The sequence below is a fragment of the Lonchura striata genome, chromosome 2 (genome assembly GCF_046129695.1).
Source record: "Lonchura striata isolate bLonStr1 chromosome 2, bLonStr1.mat, whole genome shotgun sequence".
Lineage (NCBI taxonomy): Eukaryota > Metazoa > Chordata > Aves > Passeriformes > Estrildidae > Lonchura > Lonchura striata.
This window is the reverse complement of record NC_134604.1, coordinates 37,372,590-37,398,029: the sequence shown is the minus strand read 5'-3', so window position 1 is coordinate 37,398,029 and position 25,440 is coordinate 37,372,590. Positions and strand designations below refer to the sequence as shown.

Below are 25,440 nucleotides of genomic sequence, written 5' to 3'. Positions count from 1 at the left end.
GTTTGGTGCCAAAAGAGGGCTTGTGGTAACAGAGGGAGCATGTGTCCTCCTGCACATTTGTAGACATCCCCAAGGGGAAACAAAAGTAAAAATTTAGAAACTTCCTTTCTAAAAACTTCCATGCTTGAGTTTACCCCTGCCTTCTGTACTTATCAGCTCTGTATCTCACACTTGTTGTAGGAGTATGTGTGCCAATAAAGCTTGTGACCCAAAGTCATTCCTGGCCCACCCTCAAATATTCTGCTGGAGAGCAGCTTGCTTCCTGTAAGTCCCTTGTGATAGAACAGAGTTGCTTTCTGTGTGCAGGAGCTGCTGTGACAAGGTGAATTTTTTAAATGTCAGGGAAGGGTGAGAGCTGGGCTACCTTGCTGCTGTGCCACAGAACTGCTGGTGGGATGTAGATGTGCATGCTGATCAGAGCTCTCTTCCCAGGATATTGCTAATGGCAACCTCTTGACCTGCCTTTGTCTAATAGATTTCAAGTGGCTCCAAGCCATAAGTCATTCAGCTCCAGAAAAATATGACTTCTAGGCTGTGTCATTTGCAAATGTAATCTCAAAAAGCAGTAACAGCCTTGCTGTGTCTATACCAAGGAATAAACTTAATTATCTAATTTGTGTTTATAATGTGATTTTTCAATTTTTAGATTGTTTTATTATTAGCTGATATACTATTTTTCTACCATTTCCATATCAGCTGCACCTCAAACAAAAGTTTTTTGTATATGGTGCCTCTAAAGTTTTGTATACTAAGGGGAGAAAATAATTCCTCAGCCTCATGCTTTATCTGTATTGTCTCCCACTGGAGACATTTCAGGATAAAGAATCATTCTTATTTCATGTATTAAACAAGTCTGGAAACATAGCGTTGTCTTACAAGAATTTCTGATGATTCTTTTTAAATGTCTTTTCTCCAAATGTTCCAAATTCTTGAACCAAATAGTTTTTAACTTCTAAAATAAGTTCTTGTTTCCTGTCAACACTTCAAAACAAGAGAACAACTTGGTTTTTTATTGTGCCATTTTTTGGTTTAAAAACCCTGAGATGACATTCAAGAGAAAACTAAAATTATCTGTTTCAAAAACAGAGTAAAAATAAGTAACTTTTATTTTGACATCTCCTGGGAATGAAAATCAAATTTTCTCAAGTTAAAGCATTTTTAACATCAAAATCACTTTTTCCTCTTTTGCCATAGTGTAGCTTTTTTTTTTTTTTTTAAGTGGAAGAAGGGGCTGACAGGCTGACACATGGTGAATATATTGAATCCACAGGGACTGAAAGTGTCCGTAAGGTTGGCTGAGGGATTGGGGTGCTGCTGATCAGAACAGGGATGTCCAGCTGTGTCTTGTTTTTGCTAATTCATGTGACAGAAAATGAAGCAATTGTTACCTCCTGTTTCTTTGACATTTGAGAGCCACAGGTTGAGGCTAAGGATATGCCAGGTTCTGAACAGACCAGGGGAATGAGGTAGTCCCTTAATGACAGAACTTACAACAGGCACACAGGACAGGGCACAGCAGAGAGACACTGAAAGAAGGATCAGGCATTCATGCACTGGGACTGCAATAATCCACTCACTAAGGAGGAGTATGGAGGGACTTGTCGACTTGTCTGAATGACAAAAAGGTATACAGTAGAGAATGGTATAAAGAACATTTTGGAGTGGTACATGAGCTCCTTAACAATGATTTAGGATGGAGCAGTGAATGGCCTTCATGATAGAAGCCAGTAGATCTGATGTGAAGAGAACAAAGAAGCAGCAGAAGGGTATGAACAGAGAAGAACACTTGGAAGGCATTGGGTTAATGTGATGGTGGCTGCAGCAGCATTCTGAGCTGTGCAGTTATTTATGATAGCTAGAGAAAACAAGTGTTTTAATGACGGCACCACTAGAACTGGCAATCTGGATCTAGTTCTAGGCTAACATGCAAATAGTCTAACAAAGGCTTTAGAGAGGTGAGAGATTGATATCTTACACATCTGTTGTGTGTCTTCAGAAAATTATTTCTAAATTGCTTGTTCTTTGGAAGTCATCCACTTTATTGTAATGAGCCCTGTCCTTTGCTGCAGAACTTAGGAACAAGATGAGGACTGAGGCCGTATTGCATTAGCTGCTGCTTGGGCATAAAGATGTAAGGAGATCTTTAATGACAACTTCTATTCCCTGTTGCTGTTTAGCTTTTCTTAGTGAAATTGTTGGGTTGTGGTGTGGAAATCCAGAGTTATAGAGGTATGAAATAAATGAGAAGAGAGCTGAAATATTCAAAGGATAGAAGTGCAGGGCGAACAGATGGAGATACTACATGCGTTTACAGTTGAAATGTCTAAAAGATCCAGCAGAGAGGAAGGAGTTCCTTCTCTGAGCACAGAAAACACCCCAGTGATCTCAAGTGTGACTGTGGGCTCGTGCTTTCATGGCCTGTGCAGCTGCTCCTTACAGCTTGAGTGGGTTGACTCCTCCCTTGTTATTCCCTTGTGCTGACTGTAGAGCATATCTGAATAGTAAAGAGATTTGCAATTAAGATAAATGCTTCAGAGAGCTAAAAAAGCTCTTGTTTTTGCTGAATGTATTTTTTTTTGCATATTTTTTTATTTTTATTTTTTAAGCCATTAAATTAACAATTAATAATTTTCAGGGTGGTCACCTGCTTTTACCAAGCACTGAGATTTGATCCCTGCATCTTCTAGCAAATAAGAAGGGAAGGAACTTGATTAATCATTGCTAAGAAAGCTGTTGCCTCGGTTCCTTCATACATCTGCACTACTGAGAGGGAATGACCTTAAAAAAATGGAAATGTTTATAAGCCAGTGCTTTTTTCTTTCACCTGAGTGATCTCAACTGCACCTCTGCTTCATCTCTCCTTCCCTCCTTTTGTGCAATCAGGCCTGGGCAGGGAAGGTGAGGGACAGCAGATGGTAGGCTGGCTGTTGCTCAGTTTAGAAAGCAACTCCTAACATTTGGCTCACACCTGTCAGCAGACTCCGTATACACTTGTTTATCCTCCTCTGTACCATATGTTTCCATGCAAAATCAGTTCCAATGATCTATTGCCTTATTGCTATCACTCCTATTATGGTTGTAACTGAGCATTTCACAGTCATTAATACATTTAGCCTGACAGCATCCCTGCTGCGTAGGCATCTAATATCTCCCACTGTACAGATGGGTTAGCTGAAGCTCAGATCCACAGCTCCTCAAAAGCTTCATTGAAATCAATGGGAAGGAAACACATCTCCAGGGGATAAAAGTTTGGGAGAGTAAGTTGCATGCTGGGTTTCACTCAAGGAATTTGCAATAGAGTGGGGAAATTCCTCTGTGAGGTCCTGCTTGGATGCCCAAAGTGCTGGACCATTGTTGATTTCCTGACACACAGCTGCTGCCTGCCTCTGAAACCCAGCAGAACTGTGGTTGTTGTCATCAGAAGATACAGTTGAAAAGTTAGTTAAAAGCCCATTGGTCCAATGTAGTGTTAGCAGTCAGCTCAAAAGTATTCTGCCTAAATGAGAAAAGTTGTTAAGGACCAAAAAATATGCTTCTGCTGCTCTGGAGACTGTCTCCCACTTCCTCTATTCTTTGTATTCTTGCTTGCCTCTCAGAAAAGAATTTCTTCACAGCCCTTCAAGTCTATGTAGGAGAGCAGCAGGGTTTTCTAAAATGCACTGTGTGTACCTATCAGTCACCTACTTATAAATTATAACTAAAAGCATGATTAATCTGTCACAGATAGAGATGCTAAGTAACCTGAAGCAGGCTAATGCATTTCTGTCACCTACACAAAAGGCAGCAATATTCTCAGATTTTACATCTGTGTGTACTAAGGCCCAGCAGCTGCAGAGCACTGGTGATGCCTTTCTGCTACAGATGGGATGAGGCTGCATCATGCATATCTCTATTGCCTCCACAGAGGCTGTGCAGTGGTTTCTTTCTTCAACACTAGTGCAGTTTAATGAGGTTATCTTTTGCAAATAATTCTGCCTTTTAAAATTGATAACAACTATAGTTATGAAAATTTTTTCCAGGGACTCATAATGACTATGACTGAAATTCCTTAGTGGAAAGGGTCATCATGAAGACCAAAGTGCTGTTTAAGCCTTACAATGAGTAGGAGCTAAAAGGTGCACAGGTTTCCTGCAAGTGTCAATGTCAAAGGAAAACAATTATTTTGATATGGCACAACATATTTTTTCTTTTCTGTGTTCCTTTTCTCTGAATATTCAATTGATCCATTTTTTTTTAGTAGCCTAGATGTTGTAAAGTTAATTTCCAGGCACCAGTTTGAGATTAGTAACCACACTTGAAACCCTCAATCATCCATCCTGTGAAGCAGTCAGTGCATGGATATGCTAAATCACAGCTAAGCTACACTGTGTAAGGTTTAAAATGTCTTCAAGAAAAGCTTTTCCCATAAAAGATTTTCAAAACTGACACTTCCAGAAGACTAATTATACCCTATGATATGAGGAGCAGAAGACATTTAAGTCAACCATTGAAGGAACCATTCCACTGATGCCTGGGTGACTTGCTAAGACTTGATGCTCTATTTCTGGATGGGTAAAATATGAGGAATATAATCAGTAAGCTCATTAAATATTTAATCTATTATATATGTATATATAAAATATAATTTTTTTATTGGATATAAATGGCATTATTTTTTTCAGTCCTCTTATATTTAAAATATATGTGAGAAGCAAAAGCCCAAATTCAATTTTGTCTTTTTACATCTACTAGCTTTTTGGTTAAATAAGATAAAGTTTTATAAAAGAGTTTTGATGTGAACTCCCTGAGACTGCAAGATGATGCTTGCAAGCTGTAATCTGCATCCCTCCTATGCTGCATGCCTCAGTGGTCCAAACGAAGAAACCATTTTGGTCTTCATCTCCATAGGCACCTTGCTGCATGCAGGCAGAGTATCAGACAGTAGGTTTCTGAGTATGCAGATTTATGGAAGTTTGTATATTTTTTTTTTTGTCCTAAGCTATGCAGTAGTCAAGTAACATTCAGTGGAGAAAAAGAGAAGATGGATAAGAAAATATAAACTGTTCCAGAACAAGTGGTTTTTGTGTGGCTTTTACAGTTCTTTGCTTAGCTTTTTTTTTTTTTTTTTTTTTTTTTTTAATTGCTCTTTAGTCATCACAGTTTGGTGTAAATACAGTCCAGAGTAAATTGCTTGTAGCCATTCACATGTACTATAGTGACGCAGAAAGGGAATCTTGGAATGCTGCCCTTAATGTAGCAATTTCACCAGTTTCTTGCAAAACTGTGCTCTCCTACCCTTTCTTATTAATAAACATGATATCCTTCTGTTTGCTCTTCTTTCATTATGCACAGCTGTACTCTTCTCTTTCATCAAGAAACAGTCACAATTTTGTTTGTCTCACTTAAATACTAATTTTTTCTTCTTTATTTATGAATAGCAGGCTTAGATTTTCCTTATGAAATAGAAATTGAAACAGCCCTGACATTTAGAATGTAAAGGAATTGCTCCAAATGATTATAGTTGTGTTAAAATGAGTCACTCACTTTTGATCCAAACTTCCTGACATACACATCCATATATAATAATCATTATGATATCATTGAAGTACTATTTTTACCTTTTTAATAAAAGCTGAGTGCATATGTCAACTCATCAAATTATATTTAATCCAGAGAACATACAAACTGGTTAGGAAGGACACGTGCTTTCAAATAATAGCACAGGTCCTTTCTACATGTCTGAAAATGTTGTGTGTGTAAAAACATGTAAAATGTTTGCACTCTTTGAAATGCAGGCGAAAAGCACATTGTAAAAAAAAAACCTTCCATAATGAATTAGTTTTACTAAGGAAAATGAAACTTACCTGTCCACAAATGCGTGGTGTAACACAAAGATAGGATCATTTGCAGAGCCTTGTACTTGGGACATGGAGCCATTCATGTAGATGTGAAGTGCGTTATGCAAACCGCTTTGTGCTGGGTTTGATATCGCAGTCTGAGGATCAGCAAAGCCTGCAGAGAAAATCACATGCTGATATGACAATGTGTATAATTCTTTTTCCAGTAACAGTGAAGATCAAAGTACTTACTTTCCTTTCATTTACATTCAGTTTTTTAGACAAGAGCTTAGGAAGACTTGTAAAGGAGTGCTAATATATTTCAAAGGCATAGCAAAGATGAAATTAAAATAAGCTAAATTAAAACCCCTGCAGTGTAGCTAATGCAGCATGTCAGCAAATGTACTGCTTAATTGCTTTATATTTTTAAATTTCTTTGTCCATTTTGTCTGTCTGGTAAAATGCTACATAATCCCTATAGACATTTATGTGTGAACATTTATTTATGTTGGGAAAACTTATTCAATTTATTTTCATTTTAAATCTCTATATTTATAGGCTCCTAAGATAAAACAGGCTATTTTTTCTCATCATATACTCAGTCGTTTGTTAATGTTTGTCTCTATAGAACATGTTATTTTATTGATGGGAGATGCAATCTATAATCTCAACAGAAGGATTTGGCGAGTAATCAATAATCTTTTACAGTCCAACTTTGTAAGATGGAAGTCTATGCACCACTGTTATTTTGGAGGACACTTAAAATATAGGCTCTAGGAAGAACTTACACAGACCAACTCCCAAGCAGGAAATACTGGAAGATGAGTTTGTGCATTAGTTTTTATCTTGGTAGCCTGTCTATATTTTAGTCTGATGTTGTAGTTCTACTCATAATCCCATCAGCCATGCTTCCAACATTCTTGCAAGGACTCCTAGTAAAAGCCAGCTCAACCATTTTATCCTTCTCTGGGATTTTCCCAGAGAATAGGAAGAGAAAGCTATGTTGTCCTCCCAGTCTATTTCTGAACCTGATGCTCATTCTGATATTTAACCAATGCCACAAGTCTCTCATATCTGTCTCTTTTATTTGGTTTCTGAAGATGTCTTCTGCTCACAATTTCTTTAAGTTGTAGGATGAGGAAGCTTGATAGAGGCACCTTGAAACGTCTGCACAATTATCAAATAGAAAGAGCTGTGAACAATATGATCATTGTGTTGATCCTCAGTATTTCCCAAATATTGTTGCAGGTTATCATACCATATCATATCACATATGCTTGGTGACATAAACAGCAAAGGACAAAAGTTCTCAAAGTGAAATTTGTGCCCACAGAAATCTGCATGATGCTGAATGCTATGTTTCCCATCATAAAGAATATATGTACATTGACAGTCTGTCCAAAACTCACAGGAAGCAGTGGCAACAATTTTGGCTTTCTTGCTGCTGGACACAGCACATGTTTATTGGAATCAGTCAATTTAGCAATACTAGGATATTTCTGTGAATATTAACTGGATAATCCTATCTATAATCCTATCCTATATCTATGTCTCATTCTGAAGCAATTCTTCTACTTCTGTTCCACTGCACTAAGTATTTAGGTATGTTTAATGGAAGAAAAACTTATTGCAGGGTCTGGGTATAAGCTGGATGTTTGATATCAGGCTTCTTAATTTCAAACACTTGATTCTACATTTCAAACATTTGATATAATAATTCCTAAAAATACACAGAATACTCATTTTGGCTCTGAACAGCTTTTCATGGAAAATCTGCACATAAGCAATTTATCTTAATCATCAAAATCTCTGTACTGGAACAGCATTAGCAACCCCACCCTCTGGCTCCATATAATTGGTGTGCATCCAGCCAGTGTCAAAAGTTGATGTCATGTTTAACCCTGCACATGAGAAGTTCTAATATCTGATCTCTTCTTATGAAAACTCCATATAAATTTGTAAATTAGCAGGAATAAGGCGATGATGTGATGTCACTGCATCTTATTAGCTGGGGTCTTATTCATTCAGGCTTTTTAAAACTTCAGTACAATCAGCTATGCAGGATGACATACTAGAGTGGGGTTGCCCAAAAAGAACATGTGAAAACTTCACCGTTTTCTCAGAGTACAGGAAACTTTGCTGAGGTAGCTGCAGTAAAATCACTTCTAAAGCAGATGTGAGACTACAGATACAAGAAGTGAGCTGAAATAAGAGTTCCTCGTCTCTGTATAGGGGAACTCTTCTTCTTCCAGCTGCCTTGCCCCATGCTGTGCTTTCCTCTCCTCTGCACTAACTGTATCTCGTCAATCCTTTTGTGAACTGATTTCACTGACTATTCTGGCAGTAAATTACCCTGGAATGTGGGATGTCAGGTTTTCTTTCCAGGCCCCTAAAATGCAGAGTCTCAGATAAGGATATGTTGAGGACAAGTGATGGTACCAAAAAAGGAGGGAGAGTGACTGACAAATGGATGGAGGAAACTGCAGTGAGCTATTAAATCATCTTGGCCAGTATAGAAAGCTGTAACATTGAGATGTTCTTATAAACCTTTGGTTGATTATGGTGCATCAGAAATAGCTATCATGACATACATCAATGTGAAGATTCTCCAGTGATTTGGCTTAGAGAAAAATCACAGATTTAGGGCTTGATAAACCTTGTTCTGCTCCTGTTCCTAACACTGTTGATCAGCAACAGTGATTCAGTGCATTTGAAGTATCTTTACTGAGGCAGGCCAAATTAAATCAGGCGGGAATTTAGACCAATGTTTATTATTATAGAAACTAATGATGCTGCTCAAAATTAAGTCTGCCTGATAGTTTTTAGGATGGTATATAGGTTGTTCTCACTGAACATGCAATTAGCTCAGGTGTATGTCTTTTAATAGAGTACTTAATTATATTAACTGTGGATTATGCATTCTGCTCACAGAGACCATAGAATTCTGTCCAGGCACAATCAGTCAAGTGCAGAACTTTGTGTACTGAAAGCAGGCAGTGTTTTCCTCAGTTGCTCATTTGCCACTGACTGAAGTGCTGTAACTACACTTAGCAGCAGGTATGCAGAGCTTGGAAATAATTAGCACTGCAAAGTGCTACACAAATGGAGGATCCAATCCAACAATCCTATCTTCTTTAATTATCTTGGGGAACTGCTTAGCATCTCTGGCATCCCTAGCATCATTGAGATATCCATAACAGTTTTGCAAGGTTTTCTGAACTGCAAACCACTATTTCTTACAAAATAAATTTTAGTTTTGTGTGACTTTCTAGACCAGTGGAAGGACAGCTGGTGCTTTAAAGATCAAATTCTGCTTTGTTTGTTGCATGTTGAGGGTATTGATTGCACCCCCAGTCAATTTGCAGAAAACACTAAGCTGGATGGTTGATCTGCTGGAGGCCAGGAATCGCAGAATCAGTGAGGTTGGAAAAGACCTTTGAGATCATCCAGTCTAACCTGTGACCAGCCATCCCATGTCAACTTGACCATGGCACTTAGGGCCATGTCCCATCTTTCCTTAAACACTTCCAGGGATGGTAGCTCCACCACCTCCCTGGGCAGCCCATTACAATTTTTAATCACACTTTCTGTAAAGAAATTCCCCCTAATGCCCAACCTAAACCTCTGCTGGCACAGCTTGCAGCTATGTCCTCTCATCCTGCTGCTAGCTGCTGGGGAGAAGAGGCCAAACCCACCTGGCTACAACCTACTTTCAGAGAGTGATAAGGTCCCCCATGAGCCTCCTTTTCCTCAGACTAAACAACCTCATCTCCCTCAGAAGCTCCTCGTAAGACATGTGCTGCAGACCCTTCACTACCCCTGTTGCCTTCCTCTGGACTGGAAGAAGGCTCTGCAGAGAGATCTGGACAGGCTGCATTGATGAGTGGAGAAAAACTCTATGAGGTTCAACCAGGTGAAGTGATGGTTCACAACATGAGGGCTACAGGTTTGGGGAAGAGGGGCTGGAAAGCTACCCATTGGAAAAAGACCTGTTGGTTGTCAGCAGCTGAACATGATCCAGAGTGTGCCCAGGTGGCCAAGAAGGCCAGTGGCATCCTGGCCTGGATCAGCAATGGTGTGGCCACCAGGATCAGGGCAGGGATTGTCCCCTGTACTCAGTACTGGTGAGGCCACACCTCAAATCTTGTGTTCAGTTCTGGGCCCCTCACTGCAGGAGAGACATTGAGGGTCTGGAGTGTGTCCAGAGAAGGGCAACAGAGCTGGGGAAGGGTCTGGAGCACAAAAACTGATGAGGAGCAGCTGAGGGAGCTGGGGTTGTTTAGCCTGGAGAAAAGGATGCTCAGGGGGAACCTATTAATTCTACAGCTGCCTGAAAGGAGGCTGCAGCAAGATGAGGGTCAGCCTCTTCTCACAGGCAACAAGCAACAGAAGTGACCTCAAGTTGCCACAAGAGATGTTTAGATGAGATTTTAGGAAAAATTTGTTCTTGAAAAGGGTGGCTGGGCACTGGACCAGGCTGTCCAGATAAGTGGTCGAAATACCATGACTGGAAGTGTTTACAAAACATCTGTATATGGTACCTGGAAATATGGTTTAATAGTGAAAATGGCAGGTTTATAGTTGGATTTGGAGATCTTAGACACCTTTTCCAATTTTAATGATTCTGTGATTCTATGGTTTAGTGATGGACATGACAGTGTTAGATTTATGGTTGGAATAAATGATCTGGAATGTTCTTTCCAGTCTAAATTATTCTATGGTTCTCTACCTGAGTAGAGAATCTGTTCCCATTCTCCCTGAGTATGATTTTTTTCTTTCATAAAGTTTTCACGTTTTAGAGAAGTTCAGGTAAGATAGATGCATCTGCTTTAAAACAGGAGGAATATAAGAATTTTAAGGCCATATTCTTGCAGCTCTTTGAAATTAGTGATGTTCTTCTAGCTTATATTTCTGCAGTATTTATGCCATTGGCAAATCCAGGAAAATTTTCAGGGTTAAATCTTACATACTTTCTCAGGTGGTGTTATTACTGTAACCCCTCTAGAGTGAGCTAGCTGCAAGGTCCATAGAATTTGACCTATGTGACTGGAGTAAATCAAAGTTTGTGATTATCTAATTTAGACCATGTCACCACCTACTTATTTTTTCTTAAATTTTTTCTTGTAGAGTTTCAATGTGATCTGTGCTGAGTAATCTCTCTAGTTCTCTAACAGTGGCTCTTCGCAATTTGACATTTTTTCAGTGCACAGCATGAATTTACCTAGGGGTGGAGGGTAAAGCTGGGTGAGGAATGTTGGCTGTAGCCTGAAACTGTTTCAATTAGAAGTTTTCTGTTGGCTAACTTCATTTTTAGAAACCATTTTTTCTACAGCTTTATGGATTGCTGTGAACATACAGAGAAAAGTTTTCCAGATGAAAATTTCTCATTTCAGAAAAAAAAAGAAAATGTCCTTTTGAAATGAAATTACACTTTGAAATATTTGATGTTTTATTCCATTATTTCATGACAAAATAGCAGTAACAATACATAATTGTGACAGACAATGGAATGCTATGACATGGTTTGGCTTGATACCATTTGTCATGAGTTAATTCATGACTAATGAGCTATACAGGGTTTTAGAATTTTTAATGTTCTTCTGTAACTTTGTGCAAAACTTAGAAGGCCCTGATTTTCATTTAAAGTTGCTGTGAATAAACTAATCTGAACTGTGGAATCTGCTTATAAAGAAAAAGAAAGTCTAAATTTTTCAGTTATCTCTTATTCTTAGGATGTAGCATTAAAGGTGTCACACTCCAAAACTAAGTTGAACAAAGAAGCCAAATTACTTAATTATCAGTAAGCTAATCCATATCTGATCTTTCTGGATGCTTTTAAACTAGGCTGATTTTCTGTTCTCTTGTATCCACAAATTTTCCAATGAAATCATCAGTATTCCCCAGTTAGGACCAGGAATCAGCAAATCCTACTTAAAATAATTGCTTCCAGGGGCAAAGTGTAAACTGCTCTTAACCTGTTGTTTTTCATTCATAGCAGAATCTGGCCTGTCACAGAGTGAGAGGGAAATTCATGGGCACAGCCTCATGGGAGTGTTTTATTGAACAATATTGACCTTTTCTGTTTATGGTCATTGTGAAATAAATTCTTCAGTGACATAACTTCTGTCTGCAGCAGCACCTTATGTTAGTCAAACACAAACGCCTGCCTTGTTATCTGCTCATAATGATGCTGATACTTGCCCCTTTGAAGGATGAAAGTTTCAGCCTTTGTTCCAGTGCACTGAAAAATAAAAAAGCATGAAGTTTTGCCCTGAAGGGGATGTTCTTGTGATCACAAGTATTTTTCATTACAGAACTGAAACTGAGGTGTAAATCCCACATTGGTGTAAATCAGGAGCTGCTCAATTACAGTCACTGGCTTAGTTCTGGCCACCTTTCATAAACCTAGAGTAACTCCAATAAGGTCAATGCACTTACTTTGGATTTCCTTGGGTTCTAAAAGGAATTAGAATTTGACCTTAGGTGTATTGACACAAATTTGTACAAATAAGTAAAATATGTTTGAAAAAAGTTTTGTTTCAAAAAAGAACAAAATGTTAGGACCTACAAAGTGTTAACAGGTTTGTGAGAACACAGTCAAGAAGTAGGCACAGACACTGTAAATGCAAGTCGCCAATCCAAATTTGGCATTTTTGCACAACTAAAAACTAAGCTAGCCATTTTTATGAAAGGAGTTAATGCAATTATAAGGGATTTTTTTTGAGCAAAATTTGTTTAAAAACATTCTCCCATCTTTTTCAACATTAGCCATGAATTCTTGACTTCACATTGCAGTTAAGTATCTTGTTAGCTAAATAAGTTGGTTGCAGAAATATTTGTGGTCATGTGGTGTAAAGTTGTGCTGAAATAATTCAGATTAAAAAATGAAATAAAAAACTCCCACAGACTGTGATTTTGCATTTGTTTACAATGCAAAATGTATGATGGTAGACCCTCAGTAATTTATTAATTGTTTACTTCAGTTCCTTTTTCTCTACTGTTTTGCATCTATTCACATACTTTGTGGGGTAAAACGTAGACAAATCTCTACTCAGTTTTGTCAACTTTTTTCTTTCCAATACTTCATGTAGTTTCTGTTTTCAGGGACAGAAAGCACAGTTACATTTAGAGATGCAGATAATTATTGTCTGGATTCTTTCTAGGCTGCAAGGGACAAATTCTGATTGTCTGATTATTTTTTAGAAACAAGATGGTCCACTTTTATCAAAAAAAAAGCTTTATGGAATTCCACATGCGTTAAGACTAAGACTGAACATATTAAAACTTTTGCTGTCTTAGAATCTGACCATGGTTAAGGTCGGAAAGGACATAAAGATCATCTTGTTCCAACCTCTCTGCTGTCTAGTGAGGGATGCCACTCACTAGATCAAGTTGCTCAAGGCCCAAATCAACCTGGCCTTGAGCACTTTCAGGGATGAGACAGCTCCTCTGGGAACATGTGCCAGTGCCTCACCATACTATGTGTAAAGAATTTCTGCCTAATATCTGATCTAAACCTTAATCCTTTCAGTTTAAAACTATTGGCCCTTGTCCTCTCACCATCTGCCCATATAAAATGTTCTTCTCCCTTCTTTTTTAAGTCCCCTTAATGTACTAGGACACCCCAGAAATTTTCCCCTGGAACCTTCTCTTCTCCAGGCTGAACCCCAGCTCTCTCAGCCTGTCTTCATCAAAGAGATGCTTCATCCCTCTTATCTTTATGACTCTTTTCTTATCCTCACTCCTACTCTTGTTTTGTATTGTTATGCCCTATTGCAGTTCCTTGAAATCCAAAAGCTCTGAGAGATCGAAAGTAGATGACATTTGATTCAGCTGATATATAACATTTTAGAAATATATTTATTGTTAAATGTAAAATGTGTTATCCAGGTTTATTTGGAATTTTACATGACTCAAAAGAGTTTAGTAGACAGATAATTAAGAATTTCTTAGTAAAGAACGTTTGCTTACTAGCCAATTAGGAAAACTCAAAACAGGTTAAATAGCTAGTTAACTAAACAACTAAATTCTGTTGGAAATTATACTAAGTATAATTTTTGAGGGATAACTTAATCCATGTTCTTTAGTGTCTGGGAAAAACTCTGCTGTGGAGTTCACAGTGGAATGATATCGACATAACATGCCAGCTGGCAACATCCTCTTTCACCCTTGTTATCCAGCCTAGTCCCTGGAAGACAGTGAATTCCAGGGCAATCATGCACCCTCCATGGCTACAAGGTTACGCATGGTTGTGCACAAGCAGATTATTGGATGTTCTCCTTTTCTGCTCTGCTGTATTTTTTTTGCAGTGCCTGGTGATAAATGTAGCAGGAGAAAGTATCTCCTAATAGGCTTAGGGTCTGATCTAGTCCATAGTTTCTAGTTTGTTACCAAATGCCTTTAATGTGGTTCTTTCTATCTTCTGCTACTCCAGGTGAAAGCATAACTTCTTCCTTTTTTTACAGTTATTCTTTACAAAATCAAGTCAAACTACCCAGAGTTTGAAGACCCTAACCCCAGAAGGAATAAATTTACAGATGGAAATGGTGTAACAGAATAAGGCACGTTACCTTCCAAAGTGTTTCGGAAACTGTAATTGGCCATTTTATCCATGGGTCCAGATTCATACTGAGTCAGTGAAAGGCAAAATTCAACATCAGCTGAGGATGGGAGCCTTGGGGTCCTTGATTTATCGTTGTTTCCCGGATTTCTCCTTATAGGCCCCTCGCTTGTGGCACTGCATAAAGCCTGTTGGCTGTTGTACTCTTCAGACTGAGTGCAAATTACCTGTGTAAAACACTTTCTATTAGAGAAGTTCCAATTACAAAAAAGTAAAAAAGTGGTACTTTGATGAATTTTTTTTAAGAACAAAGAAAATGTAAAATATAATAAGTTTATTTCAATAATACATATTATTTTTTTAAGTTTCATGTGTACAACTTTAATATAAGATAGTTATTTCATAGAAATAATATGTGCAGTACTACAGTGCACATTTTGAAGTAATACACTGATGTATATCTGAAATTACCCATGTGGACTAAGGTATTAAATCATTCATGCTCTTGAAAACTCACTGAGGCTAAATTCAGTATTACTAACCAATGCAGCAGGACACAGAGTTAACTCTGCTGTTGAATTTGCTAAATGGGGGATTTTTGGCTTCAGCAAGCTACTGAACAATCACAGATTTTTTTACGTAGTACAATAAGAGTGGGAAATGTTGATGTGAAATATGAAAAAAATATTATGAAAACATCTGTGTGTACTTTGTCAGGGTAAATGGACACTTACTTTCTCTATGTATCAATAATGCTACATGTATTAAATGGGAAAATTTGCTGCTGTACTTCCTAGAAATGTTGCAGAAATGAACTTACATCACCAACTGAAATACCATAGTGATGGATATTGAGAAAGGATCTTAAACAGAGAGATGTACAAAATACTGCCAGCCTCTGGCATCATTTATATAGATGCCAGAGGCTGGGTTCACAGACAAAGTCCAATTACAATGGTATAAAATGTCATCATTTTTCAGATGATCTGCAGAAGCTGCCAGTCCAATCTGAGACTCCTGGAAGAGCAATGTAGTTCAATGGTGGGTCTATGAGAATGAAACAGAACAGCATCTCAGAATTCCCAGAAGTTTTTTGTATATTAATAGGTAACTTTGAGGCTCTGAATCAAACTTAACTGTCTATTGTTTTGCTTTCATTTGGAAAAAAAACACCAAAACAAGTAAAACTCCAAACCACCAGAGATCCCTTTAAGACACAGGACTCTGCACTTAGCAAGTAATCAATGTGGTTAATGAGAAATTTGGGTAGGGAAAGAATAGGTCTCATTAGTGAATGAAACATCACAGGGGAGAAAACACCTAACATTAAAACCTCAATTTCTTTTATCCTGAAGGTATATTTCTATTTCATGGACCAAAACAATGAACAAGAAGGTGAGTGAAAGCAATCATCTCTGCTTTGAATGAGATAGATGAAAGAACATGAAATTCTCTGTTGAAGGAAGTGGATGGAAGATTAATTCAATCTATACTAGCCACACAGAAACTGTGAGATTGAAGCAACACTTTAGGATGACCTCTGCAGTCAGAAGAGAGGGAGGCCCCTCCTGAGTGTGATACAGCTCTCCCAAACCAGATGTCTGGTAGATGAGATGTACTTACCTCTAGGGGTGCCTAACTCTCTCCATTGACTAAGTCAACAAAATAAAATGAGTAAAAAAATCAATGCTGAAACTGTCTCTGAACTGCAGTTAGCAAGGGAAGCAAAATTAAGAGTGTTCAACTTAATGCTCTATTTCTGCATTAGGGTGGGATGAATCACACCCTGGAGGCTCAGATGTGCTTCTGAACTAACTAAAGACAAAGCCAAAGGCAAGTTGATGTGCTGCTGAACTAACTTTTGAACGAGTGGAAAGGAGATCAGATGAATCCTTTTGTAAGTGATTTGATGACAAATTCATAGATAATGTTTGATGAAGCTGGTGATATAACACAGAGTCCTTAAGAACCTGGAGTTCTTAAATGATAAATTTTCTATGAATATGAATATTATGAAAAAAACTATTCTCATCTTTTTTGGGAGTACATAAAAAAGCTTATCAGAACAATTTATCTTTAGACACTGCTCCATTAGCTGCAATCTGTCCATGTCTGTTAAAACTACTGAGGAGCCCTTGGAGGCTGTTGGTAGTTTTCCAGAAGAGACTTGCACGAGCACATTTCCCCCCGAAGCTCACCAAATGGGTCAGAATTGTACCTCTAAGAGGGGCTCAGGTCAGGTGTGTGCCTCTCAAAAAGTCTCTTCTAAGAATCTCCACCAAGAAAAGAGAGGTAGTGACAGGGAGAGGCCCACAGTCATAAACATAAACCATAGTTTATGCTGGTTTTATGATTAGTTTGTGCTACTGAGTGAGTTGATTCCATCAGAAGGAAAATAGGTGGATGGTTCAGAAGAAGCTCTAGTAATTTCTTTGTTTATAAAAAGGTACCATTCTGATTCTGTGTCTCTAGAAGTGATGAAGGCAAATGTCTCTTGGCTGGTGAAGCTCAACCTGTTTCTCAGTTGTTGCTTGGCTCAGAAACTTCCCATGTGTGGATTTGTATGTCTCTGCTATGGGCTTTATCTAGGTTCATATCTCCTGGGTTCTCCATCCTGCCATCTCCTATTTTTCATCATTTTCCCTTTGCCCTAGGGTTATATCCCTATTTTGTCTTAAAGAGGAATCACATACTGTGTTCAAAACCCAGTTTTCAGATATTCAGGCAGGGAATCTTCAAGCATGAGCTTAAATATAAAATCTCGATACAAAGAAACTTTCTTTACACAAAGAAAATATAAAAAATAACATCTCTAAACAAATAAACTTTTCCCCTTTGTTCTGTTTATCCATTTCAGTGAGATTTAATGTATTCTTTAATGTCATGAGGCTTATAAATTTTTAGAGTGATAATGTTTTTTTCCATTTATGTCTCAGTGTAGCCCTCATTAACTGTCTGACTAACCAAATTCATCCTAAACAGAAGCCAGATGCTACAAGGCATTTGGAAAGTCATGGTCAAGAAATGCCACAACTTAAGTTCCAGGAATGAAAACACTTGTATGTAACCTTTTGCTATTTCTTTCTGTGAACTAAAAATTAAGGCCTGGTCATAAAATTAACCAGAATGCTTTTCCAGAAAGATTTAACTTAGGTGATATTAATTATGGGTCTATCCTGAAACTATAATTTGCTGTTTTAACAGTCATGGGATGTGTAAGCGATAATAGAACATATATCAATCAATAGGTTCTTTCTGGATGTAATCTGCATAAATAGGTCATACTATTGCTTTCTTTTCCTTCAGCAGGAATACTTTCTACTGTAAACGTGTTGGTTTAAAACATGATATTTTATTCCCTTTTAGAACAGTCCTGAGCAAATTTCTCAGTTCACCCTGGACACATCTTCAAATCCCAGCTGCACCTGATTGTGTGAATTCGCCAGTTCCAGGGAAATTGTTAGGAAGATACTCTGAGGAAAAGCTTATGTAAGTAGTGAGCAGAGCAAATACCAGTAGATGGCAGTCCAGAATATGCAGCATCGCTTCTGGACCTTGTAGCACCCAGCAAAAATATCCCTCTGTGCACTGCAGCTGAGATCTTGACACAGCTATGCAGAGACCTTCTTAGAAAACAAAGTGTAGAGGCTACTGTCTCACACCTGTAGCAAACGGGAGAGCCTTTTGTCTTTTAGTTTGCAGCTGCTTGCACAGACCAGCCCCTGTGCCAAAATAAAGGGAACTGCATTACTGAAGATTTCAGTGATGTTCAGTCTTTTGCCTGCTGTCTTTAAATTCAAAGTTTTGGGGAATTTTGGGACATATTTCTTGGGGTTACTTTTACTTATTAGATCTGTGCTCACAAGTGCATTCAACTCTGGTAATATATACCTAAACACTTGGGAAAAGAGGATTCTCTATGATATGAAAACCGGTGCTCGCTCACAAAGTGATTTGAAGTTCCTAAGGTCATTGGGGCAGTAGAGCCACTCATAGGGCTAATCCAACCTCTGTGTCCCTTAGAGCTGATTCCTTGCACTTCTCCTCCGAGGCCACTGAGCTCCCTTCCAGAAGCTGCAGCAGCACATTGTCATAGTGCTGTGTTGCAGATTAGATAGCCTAAAAGAACTACTTCAGACTGCAGTCAGAGCAACCACTTGATTTGCTGATGTGTGCCAGCCACAGAGATGTGATGTAGACACTTCACTGCCTTCCTTCACACCTCCCTCACCTGTTTGTCCTACATGACGTCTGGACTCCTGAGTTGGAGCCTTGGGTCCCATTATGGAGCCAAAAGAGATTTTGTACTGATTCACTGTTTTCTCTGTCTTTCTCCACTTATTCTCACAACCTTGCTTGGGAATCTCATTAAAGCACATCCCTCACACTGGATTTAAAACATTTGGAAGCTATAAAGAGATTTAATATTTTCTCTTTTTTTGGCTGCATTAGGCCCTGGCATAATTTAATCCTAATTAGGTGGCATCCAGAAGCCATTTACTCACCAAACTGGGAAAATGCAAGGAAATCCCCAGATACAAGCTGTACCTTGGGACTCTGTTTTTACAGGTGGAACTTTGAATGGTGCTGTATCTGTAGCACCCCAAAAGGGTTTCAAGAGTGATTGTATATATATATATGGTTCTTCATATACTGCTGAATATTGACAGGAATGGAAAAGTTAAACATCCAGAGAATTGAAAGAAAAGGAGAAAATATGCAAAGCAAAGCCTTAAAGAAATTCTAAGGAACATCTAAAAGGGTGACGTCCTTGATTGTCTTTCTTCCCCTCATGGCATGTCAAAAACTGGGGGAGCTGTGAAACTCAAGCTAAAAGGAGATAAGACAAACGAACTGACAGCATTGACACAAACCTGGGGCCTTTAAGGTATTTTCTCAGCCTTCAGTAAAAACTGGCTGAGTTTCACCTTTTTGCAATACCCAATTAAGCACCTCAAAATGGTGCTGGGGTGGAGTAGGAAAGTCTGTTAACAATTACTGATGAAGTATTCACTAGCACCTCCTGGTCTGGCAGCTCAGCAGCTGTCTCCAAGCTGTACCGTCACTGCTGCTGTCTCCATGTCTACCATGAAATCACTCAGACACATCTCTCTGGAGGGAGATGGTAGGTTTCTTCTGCTGGTGAATTATTAACAAACCCCATTTTTTATGAAATCAACCTACCTATTGATTTATACACCTCTAAAGGTGTAGATTCTTTATCTTTTACCTTCCATGACTCCTGAACAAGCATGGCTATATGCTAGTGGACAGCCAAGCATCCAAGAGCCCAGCTCCACTGTCACCCACACATGATCCCTTGGACAGTCATTCACAGGGACACAGAGGCTGAGGATACCCAAGTGTCTGCTTCTGCTATGCACAGATCAGGGTACCCTCCTGTGGCAGTCCTGAGGTGGCATGTGAATAAGGATCTCTTTCTAACAGGAAATGTTTCAAATTTATAATTAATGTAAGTGTATCGTTAGAGAACAAACTTCCTAAATTCTTTCTTTATAGTTGCACCATTTAGGCTCTTGCTTTTTAATGTACCAGCCTGTAGCTGGCACCATAATCTATTAAGTTGCAATAAAAAATGAAGTTTGTGTGTTCCTTGGTATCCCTAAGCAGATTGATGAAAGACTTCTACTGATCCGAAAATCAAGAACTACTGGTTTCTGGTGTTCGTATTTCTGAAAATTTCCTGCAGTTTTTAAAGTTAGATGTAAAATAATCTTTTAAAGAATGCTGTCAGATAATTCAGCTAGCAATACAGCTCTCTGATAAAATGTACTTAGAATTAAATAACTGTAACTGAATAGCTGAATTCAAATTTCTTATGAAGTCATGTTTTCAGGTAATGGATCTAAAGTACTGTCACTATTACTTCAGAAGCATTTTATCAATTTTCTATTTGTGTAACTTGTTTCTCTTTTGTAGTAGCGTTGCTTTTGTGTAAGTCATTCTTCAGGGTGATATGGAATGAAGTGCTAAGGGAAATTTTCCATGCTCGCAACAAAGAATTGGCAGCAGGCTTACCCCAGAATATCTGAGAGCAGCCAGCTCTCCATGTTATGCAATTGCTTCTCTCAAGTCTTAGGAGAGACAGCATAGAAGGAGCTGAAGTTGGTGGTGTATCTTGCTTACCACAGCAGCAAACTGAAATAACACTTAGATTCTCCAACTTTATTTTCTTCATTCTGTGTCTAGCACACTGTGGGGATTCCCAGACTCTAATGTTAACTGCTAGAAGAAAGATTCTGCTTTTAATTTGCAATAAGCTTCTATGCATCTGCAACTCCATTGTCTTCAGTTGTTTCTCGAAATTAGTTCTGGTGTAGAAGAGAGAAAAATTTAACCTCCTACTCTTTAGAATCATAAAACAGTTTTGTTTGGAAGGGACGTTAAAAGTCCAAAGCCCCTGCCATGGACAGGGACACTTTCAACTAGATTTTATTTTTTTTTTGCAAATCCATTATTTTGAATAATTGTAGAAAAGAGCACTAAAAAAAAAAACAACCCTCTAAAAACTTCATGGAATATCTCCAATCCCCATATATTTTTCTGATAAATTGGTATGGAATTGATGGAATTGCAAAAGTTACAAAAGCATTAGTATGTCTCATGCAGTCCTAATGCTAAGTGTAACACTTCAATCATCACAAACAAGTAACTGAAAACATGAGAAAACCCTTCCCACCCACCCTAAAGCATGATCTAAGCAAACAAGCAAAACCAGTAAAGATTCCGGATAGAAATGCTGGTAAAAAAGGCAGAAATCAGAAGTGTCACTTAGATGACAAATATGAGAAAAATGTGGATGGATAATTCACTCAGACAAGTGGTAATAGCAGCATGTTGAAGAAAAAGTAAGGTGAAAGCAAGAATTTCAGCATGTATTCATGGGTATCCACGTTGCTATGGCAACCCTTCAATGGGATAAAGAAAGAGGTATGCTTTTCTGCAAATAGGCACTTTACCTTTTTTTTAAATAAATCTAAACCATTTCCTAACATAGCAGGCACTGTAAAGACACTTAAAATTCTAAAAAGGACACCATATTATTGATGTGCTATTCCAAGGTTACTCTTGCCCTCTTTTTATTTTGAATGCCTGCTAAAAGCATTCTTGTTAAATTCCTACAAGTTCCTTTACATTTCTGGATCCTCCTCTTTTTTTCTTTTTTCTTTTTTCTTTTTTCTTTTTTCTTTTTTCTTTTTTCTTTTTTCTTTTTTCTTTTTTCTTTTTTTTCTTTTTTCTTTTTTTTTCTTTTTTCTTTTTTCTTTTTTCTTTTTTCTTTTTTCTTTTTTCTTTTTTCTTTTTTCTTTTTTCTTTTTTCTTTTTTCTTTTTTCTTTTTTTCTTTTTTCTTTTTTCTTTTTTCTTTTTTCTTTTTTCTTTTTTCTTTTTTCTTTTTTCTTTTTTCTTTTTTCTTTTTTCTTTTTTCTTTTTTCTTTTTTCTTTTTTCTTTCTTTTTTCCCTCATGCAGTTTAGCTACAGAGATTAGATAATAAGAGCATTCTGCAGCAGATCTGTGGCTGTTTTTGCTTACAAGCTAAGGCTATTTTTGTTCCTTTTTGATTTTCTGGAGGGATATTTTGATCTCTTACTTTGTGCTACTCAAAGAAACTATTATTCCCTATTAAGTAATTGTTTAATTTTGTATTCAACTCTAATAAAGAAATATCTTTACCCCAAACTCTTGACTGAAAATGCTGCAGATCTGTGCAATCACTTTCATTCTTTCTCAGGATAAGACAGGAGAGCCATAAATAGATGGAAGATATTAGAGGGAAATGCTAGTATTTGAACGTAAAGTTATCACATATTTTGGAACTTTTGAAAAAATTGTAGCATATCCAAAAGTCACTGAATAATATAAGTGATAAGAATTTCCAGAAAATACCTGGAAAATGTCAGCAAATTACTTAGGTGCTCTTACCTATGTATACTGACACTGAATGTGTTTTAAACACAGCATACCTTTTATTCCTGCACCACTTAAAGTTATACAAAAATATCTCTTTGAACAACTTGCTCATTACCAAATCTTTATTTTAAGACTGTATTAGTGGGAACTAATTTTAAATGAGATCTTACAAACCTGTCTGTTTCTTAAATATATCAATTGCTACTAATAAATTTTCTGGGTATTTATTACCAAGATGAAAATATCTTAAGAATCTGGACACAATTAATAAAGCCTTTGAAAAAAAAAAAAAAATCCAACAACTAAACACAACTACCTGACAACTGCATGTCTTTTAGAAAATCCTGCTTGTAACTTGCTGATTCCTGTATATTACCTGTCTCTTCCTACCTTGGTTATCTCATCCAATATACTGTATTGATAGCTCCACTTGACACATGTAACCAGTGCAATTCTGGTTTCATTTTATCCACTTCCCTGCATGTATATTTTTCACACAACCATTTATTCAGCTCAGTGCAGAGCAGCATAAGAGACACTTGTTTCTGACAATGCAATCTAATTAATCTAGAAGAGTTGATCCAGATTCAAGCTGTTAGAAATAAGAAAAAATTTAGAAAATGGGATGAAAATGTATGTTTGTATCTGTAGCCGTATCTATTTATGGCTATGTCTACACTAAGTTAAATATGCGCAGAAAATTTCTCAGGCACTGAGACCAAGTGGCATCAAATAATCCATGTCTATGTCAATAAAATAATTTTAATTTCATAAACAGGGTGTCTCTATGCCAACATTCTCCTGGGAATGGTCCCTGAAATTATTCCTATCTGAGGGACCAAAAGGTATGCCACAGAATAGCCTAAATAGTTCTGTTACTGTATCTTCAAATGCTTGAATTTAGAGGTATACACACCCTCTATTATTCAGAGGGCACGAATCAAGTCTAGATGCTGCACAACCAGCCCAGTAAGCCCAGTAGGGTGCTGATTTATAATATGCCTGAATATCCCAGAACTGCTTGAATTTGTCTCTCTGTTAAGTCACTAAAACTGCCCAGCCTTCATTTGGGCTGCTGCTACAGAAATAAATAGAAGATAGACTTAGACATACATAATCATAGACTTCAACACCAGAAGAAACTGTTGCTGTTATCATGATAGAGTGTATCTGTTGAAGCTGATAGACCTTTGCATTTTAGACAAAAAAAGCCCTCAATGTTACAGGGTTAGTGCTATAGTTCAACTTTGAGACCTTATCACTTATGTATACATTTAATGTCACCATGTTTTATGGGCTGAAGTGCTTTTAATTGCCAGGAATCACTATTGCATTTACCTTTTAGTTCCTTTGAGCAACAGAGATAATTAATTTCTTCTCTATTTCTTTGAGCTACTGATGTGAATTACATAGCTGATACTTCTCTGCCCTAAAGCTTTGGTTTACATGTTTGTCTGTTTGTTTAACATTGAAAGCAGGTTAGTTAAATTTGATAGTTTTTAGCTCAAGGATGGGAGGAATACAGTGGGAGAGGGGTAGAGTACCTGAAAAGTCTCTGCCTCTATTACCACCATTCAGTCACCCACTGTTTTGCAATGGTGCTAGAAATTTATGTGCATAAATCCTGCTTCTCTGACCTAACAGGCACGCCAGAGTCAAGCATGTTTAACCTGCTAAAGGCCATGTTTGGACACAAAGGCATAACTTTCCCCCTTCCATTTTATTTTTATGTTCTTAATTAAACAACCTATACCCTACAGTCAGAAAGAAAGGAGACAAAATTACTTTCTTTCCAGGAGTATCTAAGGGAAGGCAGTCAGGCTAAACCCCCACCTTGTGCACCTCACCTAAGTGCTTCAAATCAGATGTGATCATTCCCTTCCCCTTTCCTTGGCTGGTTCTTACCTGCCACGAGGAGAAAATTGATGCTGGGCTGAGTAAATTAGGGTTGGTGGGATGTCTGCCACCCATGTACTCATCATTGCAGACCTCACAGTCCTCTGCATCTCGCCAGTCCCAGTAGGGGATGGTGAAGTTCTCATCACCCGTTATCCTCTGGATCTGACGCTCCCACATCAGCAGAAAGACCCGATGCCAAGGCAGGAAACCGGGGGCTTCGTGGGCAAAATCAATGTCCCGCCACACATTGGACCCACCTAAGAGTGTGTCTCGGGAGGCATAATAATGCATCCACACAAAGAGATCGTACACACTGATGTCTCTGAACATGGGGTTGGAGCCATTGTTCATCTGAGCATATGTGCCGGTAGCAATAACGTAGTCCTGGCTAGGGATGTTTTTTGCCAAGTTAAGATAGGCAAGAAACTTGTTCTTCTCGCTGATGGTGAGCTGGAAGATGTTTCTTCTTGTTTTCACTAGCCTTTCAGTGCAGTTGATCCCGGAGAAGCCAAATTTGCACTCCCCACAGCTGAATCCCATAAAGTTGCCTTCACATCTACATGTCCGGTTGTAAAATACAGAGGGCCAGTCCTCTCTGTCATCCACTCCTGAAAAAGGGAACTGTGGTCCCAGTGGAGCCTGGGAGAGAAGGATGTTCTGGCAGGACCCTCTGCTGGAAAGCTCCCCACAAGGGGACCCGTCTCCGTCCCAGGGGGGACAGCACTCCTTGCTCAGCAAACTCTGCACATTCGCACAGACTCTGGGGAACTGCCCAGTGGATGGCTGAAGGATGACGAGCAGAAAACTCAGGGCAAATAGCAGCATACTGACAGAGCAGCAGGAGAGCATCAGCGTTATGCTTCAGTGCATGGAGTGTTCTCTCTGACCCCTCCAAAGGCCTGTGTATGAAAGGAATTCCGCCCCTCCACCAGGAATGCTTCACTGCTGGCTCCTGCTACAGTGCACCCTTCAATGTCCTTCCCCATTCTTACACGAGATGCATTTACATGTAAAATACACTTCAGGGTTAATCTCATTATCACATGTTTTAGGTGAAAGCCAAGTGACTTTCCCCCCACCCCCTACAACTTTCAAAATACAGGCATTTATTATAAACTTTCATCTTCTGCCTAGCACATGATTGCTCTCTCCTGGCAATTGGAGAGGAAGTAAAATTAAAGTTTGGACACAGAATCAATTGTAAGTTCTTAGAATTCCTAATTTGATTATATGCTTT

At 38.3% G+C, this 25,440-nt stretch overlaps 1 protein-coding gene across 1 annotated transcript in view; it reads right to left on the bottom strand.

The window, feature by feature from the left end:
- Positions 1–25,052, bottom strand: part of TYR (tyrosinase) — a 41,952-nt gene extending 16,900 nt beyond the window's left edge. Inside the window, exons 1-3 of the mRNA XM_021544959.2 lie at positions 24,210–25,052; positions 14,387–14,603; positions 5,844–5,991 (exon numbers count right to left, since the gene is read on the bottom strand). Coding sequence (XP_021400634.1) covers positions 5,844–5,991; positions 14,387–14,603; positions 24,210–25,052 — 1,208 coding nt within the window. The remainder of the gene's footprint in view (positions 1–5,843; positions 5,992–14,386; positions 14,604–24,209) is intronic.
- Between the last annotated feature and the right edge of the window lie 388 nt (positions 25,053–25,440).